The sequence below is a fragment of the Phocoena sinus genome, chromosome 17 (assembly GCF_008692025.1).
Source record: "Phocoena sinus isolate mPhoSin1 chromosome 17, mPhoSin1.pri, whole genome shotgun sequence".
NCBI classification, from domain to species: domain Eukaryota; kingdom Metazoa; phylum Chordata; class Mammalia; order Artiodactyla; family Phocoenidae; genus Phocoena; species Phocoena sinus.
The window spans coordinates 69,453,880-69,466,457 of NC_045779.1; the positions used below are offsets into that span (position 1 = coordinate 69,453,880).

At 44.6% G+C, this 12,578-nt stretch overlaps 1 protein-coding gene across 1 annotated transcript in view; it reads right to left on the bottom strand.

Moving 5' to 3' along the window:
* Positions 1 to 12,578, bottom strand: part of ADCY8 (adenylate cyclase 8) — a 220,710-nt gene that overhangs the window by 23,808 nt on the left and 184,324 nt on the right. The window contains exon 14 of the mRNA XM_032610032.1: positions 4,726 to 4,884. Coding sequence (XP_032465923.1) covers positions 4,726 to 4,884 — 159 coding nt within the window. The remainder of the gene's footprint in view (positions 1 to 4,725; positions 4,885 to 12,578) is intronic.

Sequence of the window (12,578 nt, forward strand, 5' to 3'; positions counted from 1 at the left end):
ACTCAGACAGGATGCTCCAGAGGGCGAGGCTCTGTCCACTGCCCTGTGCTTGGATGCTTTGAGCCGCCTCTTGTCACTGCTCCCCCTTCTCTGCCACTCACGCCCTAACAGCAAGGTGGAGGGAAAAAAAACCAAAATTCGGCTTTGAAGTTACACATACCTGGACTTGGATCCCAGCTCACTACGCACTAGCTTTGTGACCTTGGGCAAGTTCCTTTACTTCTCTGAGCCTCAGCTTCTTCATCGATGAAATAGGGCTAATCATTCTTATCCCCTTATTGCCTGCATCCATGAGCACTGCTGTTGCCCCACGAAAGCTGGAACCCAAACTCACAAATGTCCCCTAATCAGATATTCAGAGATTTGTATCACGGTTCAGGTTTGTAGCAAGAGGAGAAGATAAAAATGCCTCTTATGGAAACAGAGCACGAAATTGGGAGTTCTTGCAGGCTACAGCTGTCCTGCCTCTGTCTGTCACCCCTTCACATCTTACACTACTCTTTCTACTCTGTCTCCTACACACACACACACACACACACACACACACACACACACACACACACAAACACTGAAGTTTTCCACACATACATTCCTATTTACACACATCTCAATGCTTCTGAACACCTACACGGTACAAGTCCTGCCACACAGACACCTCCCATAACCATCATACACACACGCACACACTCCCTCATCGGGACAGACTCCCAGGGGCAGCATGGGTAGCAGCACAGTAACGGGGTAACGTGGCACAGATGGAAGAAATCTGAGGGACTGGATCAGAGCCATAGCTTAAACAGAGGAACATCACGGACCTCTCTGAAACCCAGTTTCTTCATCGCTAACGTGGGGATGACAGAACGCTCCTCTTATGGTTGTGAATAGAATGAAAGATCATTTTCATCCATTGCCTGTCTTAGTACCCGGCACACAGTAGGTGTTCAGAAAATGGTATTACATCATAATGTGTACATTCTCCAGGCAATGTGAAATTTTTCTCTGTTTAAGCCTAGCCGAGTATGAACTGTTTAAATATTTACAAAAACCACAAATAAGCTTGACAAGACTTTCTACTGAAAATGTCTTATACGTGGGATTAAGGCTGAACCTGACACTTATTTTGCTCCATGGGGGTTTGGCCCGAATAACAGCTGATGACCTGGGGTCTTGGCATCTCTGGTTGGTTTCCTTCCTTTCAGGATGAAGCCAGCGCATTCTTGCTCTTCCCCACTGGTTCCAAATATCTCTTTGTTTTGGTGTCTTGATTGAAAGGAGCTTTCCTCTCGTACCTTTTTGGGGCTTCCCTCTGAGGGCTCCAGTGTTTCATCTGCCCCGTCTGCTGGTCATGGCTGATGTACAACGACACTCTCTCTGCTTTCCTGAGTTTGTTAAGAAGCTCTTGTAACAAATCCCCTGAGCTTAGGGGGCCTTAAGGAAACCAGGCCTGAACCCAGCTCCAGAGAACTCCATCTGTTGAGGGTGTTTGGTGCCTTAATCTGCATCCAAGAGACTCTCAAGGGCCTGAGTTCATCAAGAGCTGATCCTTCAAGCAGCACATGACTCACGCCCTTGGCTTCTCTCCCACTGGTCTCCCTGCAGATGCTTGGATGGGAGATGAATGCTGTAGGTCTCCGCCAGTTCTACCCTAAGGCAAAGGTCACAAACCCAAATGTCTTCAGGGGACCAGCAGGTAACATAAGTGTCAGGATAAGGATGGATAAATTGGAGAGCCCATTCCATGCCTAAAGGCAACAAATCTACCAATTAAAACAAATATGCAAGCCAACCAATCAACCAGCTGCTGGCTTGCTGATCAGATTGTCTCAGAGGCAGCCAGTTTGTGACCTTTGTCCTGTGGGTTTTGCATCCCCTGTTTAGCTTAGTTTGAAAATCCATATTGGAAGGGTTGTCCTAGTGCAGTCTCCCAGACAACCGACTTTGCCTTTTTAGCGTCCTCGTCAAGGGCTCTCCTCTCACCACTTGAAAGTTTCAGCAAGGAAACTCACCATTCCAGTTCTTCCACAAACCTTTAATGTTCAGGACCACAGGGGAGGTAAACTGTGCCGCGAGGACCAGTGGTGACCAAGGCTGATGTGGCCCCCGCCCTTGCGGGTCTCCATCGTCACAAGGTTCCTCATAACGCAGAGCACAGAGATATCCCCTGTGGACTGTCCATTTGCCCTCTGGAGTCTCATTGCGTAAGGCCAGTCCCTCTCATGGGATAACTGTTCAGGCATTTAAAGGCATCTTTCACTTCCCTCTTGAGTTACCTTTTTCTAGGTGGTTAAAGTGTGAGCCAAATGGTTTGATTCTATTTTTTTTTTTTTTTTTTTGCGGTACGCGGGCCTCTCATTGTTGTGGCCTCTCCCGTTGCGGAGCACAGGCTCCGGACGCGCAGGCTCAGTGGCCATGGCTCACGGGCCCAGCCGCTCCGTGGCATGTGGGATCTTCCCGGACCGGGGCACGAACCCATGTCCCCTGCATCGGCAGGCGGACTCTCAACCACTGCACCACCAGGGAAGCCCATGGTTTGATTTTTTTTTTTTTTCATTTCTCACCTCCCACATCCACTCCGTTATGGAGCCCTATTGACTCCAACTTGCAAAGGTACCTGGAATTCATCCATTTCTCTCCATTTTACTGCCAAATCCTAGGCCTCCTCAGCAGGCCCTTTCCTGGGCTCTTTTAGGGTCTGCTAACTGGCTTCCAGTCTTGTGACCCTTTTATCCATACTCTATCAGCAACCAGTCAGATTAGGGAACACTTAAATTTTCCAAAGGTTCCCGTAGCACTTAAAAGGGTGCCCCCAACCCTGCTATAGTCCATAAGACCTGACTGCCAGGCCCCCCTGGCCCAGGCTTTCCTCATATCACTCACTACCCTTCATCCTTGGAATGGGTCGAATAGTGTACCCCTCAAATTCATGTCCACCCAGAACCTCAGAATGTGCCCTTATTGGAAACAGGGTCTTTGCAAATGTAATCATAGAGCCCTAAATCTAATGATTAATGCCCTCATAAGACGAGAGGACACATGTCCTTATAAGGAGGGAGAAGGCCATGTGACCAACGCAGAGATTAGAGTGATGGGGCCACAAGCCAAGGAGCACCTGGGGGCCACCAGAAGCTGGAAGAGGAGGAAGGATTCTTCCCTAGAGACTTCAGAGGGAGCTTGCTGTTGGCACCTTGATTTCAGACTTCTGTCCTCCAGAACTGTGAGAGAATGCATTTCTGCTGTTTTTCGCCTTGCAGTTTGTGGTATTTGCTGTAACAGCCTTGGGAAACTGGTACAGTTTCTTACCCTGGCCTTCCTGTTCACCCCAAGCCCATCCTCGCCCTGCGCCTCTGCCTGTGCTGTCCTCTCTTTCCTGGACGGTCCTGCCTCTTCCCCACTCTCTCGGTATGACTTGGTCCTTCCTATCATTCAGCCACAGATCAGCCGTGGCCTTCTCTGAGCGGCTCCCCCGACCACACCTGCCCTGGCCAGTTGCTACCAGCAGGTGGTCTTTGTTCACCCATCAGAGCACCCGTCATAATGTGAAGTGCCCTCACAACGTGTTTCTGAACTAGGTTATCTGTCTGCCCCTGCTTGAATATAAACTTCATGATGGCAAGTCCTTGTGTATTTAATTCACCACGAGAGTCCCAGAGCCTTTTAGGGGGCTGGCATGGTGCCTATACCACAGTCTGTGCCTCACAAATATTTTTTGAATGTTTGTTGTGACTCAGATTCCTGGAAGGTTTAGTTTGCTTTGCTCAGAGAAAGCTGCCCTTTTGTGGTCAAAGGCTAAGCCATACTTCACTTACTTTAGTGTCCTCAATCTTCATCCATGTTGTAGCATGTGTCAGAATTTACTTCTTCCTTTTTTAAAAATTAATTAATTATTTATTTGTTTGGCTGTGTCGGGTCTTCGTTGCTGCACGCGGGCTTCCTCTAGTTGTGGCGAGCGGGGGCTACTCTTCGTTGCGGTGCGTGGGCTTCTCATCACAGTGGCTTCTCTTGTCATGAAGCATGGGCTCTAGGCGCACGGGCTTCAGTAGTTGTGGCTCGTGGGCTCAGTAGTTGTGGCTCACAGGGTCTAGAGCGCAGACTCAGTAGCTGTGGCGCACGGGCTTAGTTGCTCCGCAGCATGTGGGATCTTCCCGGACCAGGGCTCGAACCCGTGTCCCCCTGCATTGGCAGGCGGATTCTTAACCACTGCGCCACCAGGGAAGTCTCTACTTCTTTTTAAAGACTGAATAACATTCCACTCTATGTATAGACCACATTTTGCTTATCCATTCGTCTCTTGGGCGCTTTCAACTTTTGGCTGTTTTAAATAATGTTGCTATGACTATGAATGTGCAAATATCTCCGTGCGACCTTACTTTCAATCCTTTTGGTTATATAACCCCGAACCGGAATTGTTTTATACACACACACACACACACACACACACACACACACATGCATAAAACTTTAAAATGCCAGTTCAGCCTTGCCCTGGAGATCTTACTACATCCATCTTACACATGAGGTACCGGATGCTGGGGAGGCCACGTGTGTATCTCACCATGCTGGACAGTTTGGGTGGCCTGGCGCCACGTGCTTGGCCTGGACTCCACGCTCACGGGCTCCCAGGAGGACAGGGAAATCCTCCCCGAGCTTGGGATGAGTGACCAGTGTGTCCAGTTGCAGCCCTCCCGTGGCAACCCTTCCTCCGGGGCCAGGCCAGCCTGGGCTCACCTCATTGTCGCGGTCCTTCTCCAGGAAGTGGCGGGCCACGTGACTGGGCAGGATGTTCCGGAGCATGTTCTCGTTGTGTTCCCTCAGCTCCTTCATCTCGTTGATCTCCTCTTTGGCCTGAACTCGCCAGAGGAAGTCCAGGCGTGCCGTGTACTCCAGCTGCGGTTCAGGGGACAGAAGGGGAAGGAAAGCTTTCAGGCACACACACGTGGGAGGTGGACAAGGCTTCTCCAGAACCCCTGACAGACGAAATAGAGCCCGAGCTGAACATTCCGGGAGGCCTTTTGCCTGACATGGAGAGTTCAGAATGTGAAAGATTTCACAGGGCCATGTAGCTCCCCTTCCTAGGATTATGGCACCTATGATTTAGTAATTGTCTGTGCCGTCCGCTGTACTGTAAGCGCTATGAGGTCAGGGGTCCTCTCACCAGCTCAGCATCACGTCCCTACCGTGTAGCAGTGTGCCTGGCACAGGGAAGGTGTTCAGCCACTATTTGTTGACTCAACAAATAAGTTACAATAATAAAGACAGCTAACACTTAGATGGTGCTTATTGGATGGTACCAGGCACTATTTTAAGGAACACACATGTATTAACTCCTTTCATCCATACAACAAACCTCATAGGAAGGTATTACTATAGATCCTTATTTTACAGATGAGAAAACTGAAGCAAACTGGTGAAGTCACTTGACCAAAGTCACACTTGTTAGTGGGGAAGCCGGGATTTGAGTTTAACCCCAGAGTCCAATTCTAGAGTCTGAGCTCAGTCGAGGCAACGAGGAAGAAAGGTATGAGCTAATAATGGAAGGATAGTGGATTTAGTTGTGAGACCAATATGGCCTAGAGTCCTGGTCCCACATTCAAGCACTGTAACCTGGCCTAGTACCTACATCTCTGTTTCCTCATCTCTAAAATTGGGATGAACACTCATGACCAGGCAAGCTTGGAATAGGAATTATTTAGGAAGTTATAGGTAGAGCATGTGACTCATAGTAGGTATTTAATAACCACTAGTTCCCTCTTGTCCTAGCATCCCTTTTCATTGGAAAGTGGAGAGCTTCCTTTCTAAAGAATTTCACAAACTATACTTACCACAGCTTTGGGAAATGTCATTATTTCAAAGACTTTAACTATTAAAATGAACAGTATGCTGTACCATTAAACACATGGTTAGACGCCCTGAATTCAAGGGCTTAAGGAAATTCAGCTAGCTCTTTTCTTTCTCTTACGTGCAAATCTCAGTGGATGGCAAAAGTATGAGAAAACAGAAGTGCAAGGTTATTCATTCAGCAGAATTTGTAATAGCAAAAGCTGGAAACAATCCAAGTGTTCATTTTGTTGGCTGAATAAACTATTACATACAGCTATAAAAAGAAACAAAGAATATTTCTCTGTACGTACTTTGATGGGCTGGCCTCTGAAGCAGAGAAATGCATGCAGAGTTTGCCATTATTGATCTAAGGAAAGGACATATCTACATCTCTTTCTCCATATACACATATATATGTTTCTTAATTTATTTATTAAAACATTGAGGTGTAAAAAACCCATAAAAAACCATTACCGATGAGATGAGGAAGGGAAGCCTAGGGAGGGGAAATAGGGATAGAATTCAAACTTTTAAAATGGTATCTTGTTTTATACACGTGACTTTTGAATCATGGAAATATTTTACTTAATTATAAAACTAAATGGATTTTTTAAAAGCTCTGTGAAAACAAACAAACAAACAAATGAAGCTACAGGTACAACCACACAGAGAGGAACTATTCCAAATGCCTTTTAACACAATAATTTGATGGCACATTCGTAGGGAGAAATACTCTGAGGCTAGAAAGAGTGCAACAAGAATCTTAAAAGCATTTATAACAATCACCTTGTAGGTGGTGGTGTTTGTAGTATTATTGTTAGATTATGGTATCTGAATTATAGAATAAAGCAAGTGAATAATTGTGTTGGTGTCACTGAGAACTCGAATTTTTGGGAAGGGAAAAAGGAAATGCAGATATAAGATTGATGAGGTTAAGTCCAAAGCCTAGCGTCCTATGAAAACTGAAAGGTATCACTATGAACTTATGATCTATATGTATCTCCTGGCTCTGCCTACAGAAATCAAGGTCTAGAAACAATGAAAACCTAGTAGCAATGAATCATCCCAGTGTCCAGATTGTGGTTTCAAAATATCAATTCCTACAAAAGGGACCTTGTACTCTTTGCAGAAAAGGCTGAAATTTAGGGAGGAAAATGTACAAGCTTGGAACGTTTTTTGGTACCAGAAAGCAAGTAGTCAACAGAGACTGGGGTTATGTTGAAAGGAGTAGACCACCCCACTGTCAAATATATGGCAAGTGGAACTTTAATAAGAATAATAATTGCAGTGGATCGAAATGAAAGACATATGTTAAAATGCAAAAGTTCATAGTGACACTTAAAACACAGAACCTCATTGATCGCATCTTGATGATGCTCAGGAACTAGCTTATTGGGAAACTTGGAAAAAATTTATAGGTGAATTAAGCATTTACCCTGACTTTGCTTTATGAGCTGTACTTGAAGGTAACAACTAGTTGGCGAGGGGAAGGTTCTCATTCTTTGCGGTACGCGGGCCTCTCACTGCTGTGGCCTCTCCCGCTGAGGAGCACAGGCTCCGGACGCGCAGGCTCTGCGGCCATGGTTCACGGGCCCAGCCACTCCGCGGCACGTGGGATCTTCCCGGACCCGGGCACGAACCCGTGTCCCCTGCATTGGCAGGCGGACTCCCAACTACTGCGCCACCAGGGGAGCCCGAGAAAGTTCTCTTTAAAACTGTATTCCAGCTAGCAAATTATGAAATATTGATAGAATTGGAATATCACTACCTAGAATATAAATGAATGTAGGTTATTATTGTCAAGAGCTGCTAATATCACAAAAGAGAGATAAGCAGACATTATATGCCTCTTAATAGTAGTTCACAAAATTAACCAATTAAATCTTTTTGCAGAAAAAAATTGAACTTGAATCTCACCAAGTTTCTAGATATAACTACCAATATAGGAAAAACAAAGGACAGAGGGATGTGTTAAATACCCCTATAAAGGGTGCAATCAACAAACTCTAGACTGAGAGACATTCTAGAGGTCAGTGGCTCTCACAAAATATTGCAAAAAAAAAAAAAAAATGGAGGGTGGTTCTTTAGAGTAAAAAGAAATAAGAGACATATCAATCAATGGCGATATATGGACTTAAGTTGGATCCCAGCTGAAACAAAATTAAAAAAAATATAAACTAATCAGGAAATTGAAACATTGCCTAAAGTCTTGAACATATGAAAGAATTACTGTTTTATTTTTTAAAGTGTGTTAATGGTATTGTGATTAGGCTGAAATTCTCTTTTAGATGCATATTGAATTATTTACAGATGAAATGATAGGACATTTGGAATTTGCCACAAAATAATTGGGAAGGAGCAGTGAGCAAAATAAATAGGGATGTAGATGAAAAAAGACTGCACATGAGCTGGTGACTGTCGGAGCTGTGAGTTCATTATACTATTTTACATACTTTCGTATATGTTTGAAATTTTGCATAAGAATAAAATTTTAAAAACGTAAGTGGTGGCTGCAGGTTGTATAAAAGAATGCTAGTCCTGTTCTACCATGTTGCTGTGTGACTGTGGGAAATTCATTCAACTTCTTGTATTTTGGTTCCCCTTCTAAAAAATGAGGATAATTGCCTTCATCTCGTTTAATGCGAGACATGGATTATCATACGGTCTATCGTATGGACCAAAAGGCATGATGTATGCAGAAGAATTCAGAAATGTCTAAAATGTAGATTTATCGAGTATTACTATGACTTTAAGGTGTCTGTGGATGAAATCTGATCGAAACTATGCTTTCATTTTTTTTTTCCCTCCAGACTCAAGAGCATCGAGTTTTGATTTGTCAAGTTGCAGGACAGGATTTTATCCACATTTTTTTCCAAATGAAATGTTTCATTTCCACCCTTAAAAAATGCAGGGTTGGTTAAAGCAAGAGATCATTTTTAAAATTTCTTTCCTGTTGAAATACTCTCATCAGAGCTATGAGTAGGGAAATCTGGAGTTCAGAAGTTGACTTAAGCAAGAATTTTCCAGTTGCGAGACAAGAACATACTTTACATTTTGACTGCAGGTCACTGCATCTAAGTCATGTTCATAAAGAGATACTTTAGTCCAAGTACAGTCCTATCTCTTCACAAAGCTAGTCTCGTGAAGGCATGCGTCACATATTTTTTTAGACGTCCATGGAAGGAAAGTATTCCGTTTCAGTTTACTGAGTACCTACTATGTGCTAGGGGCTGGGCGTATGGAGATAAGCAAAACAGTCTCTTTGTCAGCTGAGTGGTGATAGGAGAGCGTAAGAAAGAAAGAGATCATTTCAACACAGTGTGGTCAGAGCAGACATGAAGAGCAAAGCAAAGCAAAGCAAAGCAAAGCACTGAGTTTTTAAAAGTGACCATTCTTCAGCATTTGCTCAAGAAAGGTCAATTGATTTGGAAGTGCACTCTCCTAATTTTTACCGAACCATTCAGGGACCGGCTACATGAAAAGACCACCAAGGGAACTAATACACATTGTTCGTATGCTTTGTGCCAGGCTCTTATCACAGAAAGATAGCTAACACTGGCCGGGTTCTTGCCTTGGACCAGGCACTGTTCTGAGCACTCCCTAAGTACTGAAGGTCATTTAATCACACAACAGTTCAACAAGGTAGGTACTTTATTATACCCATTTCACAGCTGAGGAAATGGAGGCATGTAAGGTGAACTCAGGTGCCCAAGGACTCACAAATAGAGGCTGGGATTTGAACTCAGGGCGTTTTGGCTCCAAGCTGTGGCTCTTAAGCCCTACAATCTATGTCTATGACCTCATTCAGCTGTTCTCCAACTCTCAATAGATAACTATTAGACTTTTCATTTTGCAGGTAAAGAAATGGCAGGTCTGGGCTGTTGAGCATCTCAAGGTCACCTATTCTCCCAGCAGCACTGCTGGGATGCAAACTTAAGAATTTCGTTCCAAGGCTTGGGTCTTTTTTCTAAGCGGCACAATTCCAGTGCCTGTCTTTATCAGACCTAGAAGTAGGTGACTGGAGACCTGACCTCATTAATCTCTGTCTCCGTGCACAGGTGTGACTTCCTCTGCTCTAAATGGAGATGCTGAGGCAAAGCCCAAATCTCAGGGCTGCACGTGAGTCAGGCACGAGGTAGGAGGCACCTGTCTGCTCTCTTCTGTCCAACGTTCGGGACGTTCACCTGCCTCAGAGGAGGAGGTGTTTGGCATATCGCTCCACATATGTGCAGGATGAGCTTTTCCAATTATGCAGTTACATAACCGCCTCTGTCACTCTGGAGATGTAAAATTACACATGCTCCCACTGGGATGCTGCTGCGTACCAGGCATCAATGGGGATTATTCAGCCTTTAATAAAAATAGAGGGCCTCTGAGTCACAAGGGAAAATGGTGGAAGCTGGTAGCAAACCCAGGAGCAGACGGACTTGATCCGGATGAACAGGACTCTGACGGATGTTATGAAATGACACTCGAAGTGACGCACTCCCGCAGAAAGCATCCTCTAGCAGACAGGCAGCGGAACACGGTGGAAAGTGAATGGACCTAGGAGTTCAAGCATTTGGATTCCTGTTTCTGTCTGGTCCTCCTTATTGTCTTTGTGACCTCAAGTGACTTGAGTCTCTGCTCCTGCCTTGGGACCAAATGGATAATAATACTTTCTCTGTTTGCTGTGTTCTCTTCTTTGTTGTATTGTTGTTGTCATTGTTTGTTTGTTTGTTTGGCTGTGCTGCACAGCTTGTGGGATTTTAGTTCTCCGACCAGGAATTGAACCCGGGCCCTCAGCAGTGAAAGCACAGAGTCCTAACCACTGGACCTCCAGGGAATTCCCTGTTTGTCTCAGACTCTTGCTTTCAGAGTAAAATATTAATAGCTCACAATTTTTGAGCACTTATTCTATGTGCAAATCACTGGGAGAGGTATATTATAATCATATTCTCATGTAATAGTATATAACCAACTTATAAAACCTGTTATTATCATATCCATTTTATAGGCGAGAAAACTGAGACAGAAAATTAAGTCAAGTACTGAAGGTCACATATTTCCTGAGTGGCGGAGTTGGGGTTTGAATATTACCTACCCCACTCCCAGGCTTACATCTGTAACTGCTACAGTTATGGGATGTAGTTACATAATTTCAAAACCTTTTGAAAGTTAAAAAGAAAAAAGAAATCAGATATCGCTTGAGCACTCAGGCCATCACTATTCACTTATACATTCTTACTTTATACCCATCTTCATGTGAGGAGGTTATCTGCTTTCCCAGGACAAATGGAGAGTAGAATAAACGGAATCAGAATGTTAGAAAGGTTTTGCGGAAGGGAGTACTGAGAGGGGACAAAGTAATTCCTTAAGGTGCCAGAGAAGACAGAAACATCCTTCTTATTATGGAACGAAGACCCCTACTCTGAACTTGCTCTCTCTTAGCTATCTCTGAGAATTTCTCACTTGTCAGTTTAAAACCTGTGTGATGGAGTGTACGTATGTTTTTCTATAGGATTGCCTTGTGTGATTCTGTCTTCACGGCCCTCAGATGGGTTGTCATTTGCATGTCAGACTAAGGAGTCCTCTCCTGTAACTAGAAGCCATTAAGATGTGGAGGACATGACCCCAGCTCTCATAGAAAACCAGAAAGACCTAAATATAGGAATTCTGCAAATGGCCAGACTTTGACATTTGGCTTATTGTTTCACCATAAATTCAGCTAAAACTGAAAAGCAAGGTAAGGTCATATTGCAGGATTGAATGCCCTTGGCATTGTGAAGATACGCAGACAATTCTTTCTGTCTTTCCCCAATCTAGAGAGTGGAAAGGGGGGCTTTGGAGACAGATCTGGGTTTGAATTCTAGTTCTCTCACTTACTAGCTGAGTAGCCTGACTCTCTTCATCTGTAAAACAGGATCCATAATAACGACCATTAGGGTTGTTGAGAGGATCCAATGAGGTAACACAGGTGAAGTGCCAGGCACATAGTAGGAGCTTGATACATGTTAACTCTTACCCCCTTTTCTTCGATTGCCAAGTTTTATTTACTCTTTTTTCCCCTTGACTACATTTTACCATCTTGCTTTATTACAAATAACTTATGTATGTGTCTCTAGCTTCTAGGTTTTTAGCTGTTTCATCCCTGGCTTCTCAGGATGCGTTACCTCCCTGTCTCCATGGTGATTTCTCAGTGGTATGTTTCTATTTCTGCTCTGGCTGACAGTCTTCCTGTTTTGTTTTTTTCCTTTCCTGGTTACTTTTTTGAAGCACACACAAAGAGAGATAGACTGGGATCCACAGCACAGCAGTGAAGCAGACAGGGCCTGGCTCTACCAGAAGGTGAGAATCTCCCCAGGTGAGGAACGTTACGGAATTCGTGGTCTGAGTCTGCATGGAGAAATCGTACCGGACGTGGAGAGCAGGTGACGCCTCTTGGGTGAAGCCTGTTATGACACTCCTGTGCAGAATGATTTCCTGCTTCTTTGACTCTTGAAGTCCTTGAACAAGTCTGGTGCACACCTTGCACATCCCCCATTGCATTATTTAGGGTCCGCTCTCCTCCAGGAGACAGGAGCCCTTGGGGCCAGGGATGGGATTTTGCACAGTGCTATCCATGGTGCCCACCCTAGATCCTGGCAGATGGGGAAGTGGCATCGATACGGTAGGCACTTTCTCTACTCAGGACAAATCAGTGATGAAGCGCTTCCTCTATTTCTGTAAGGCGGTGCTCAAAATGCTGCATACAGTCATCTCAAATGATGCTTCAAAACAGC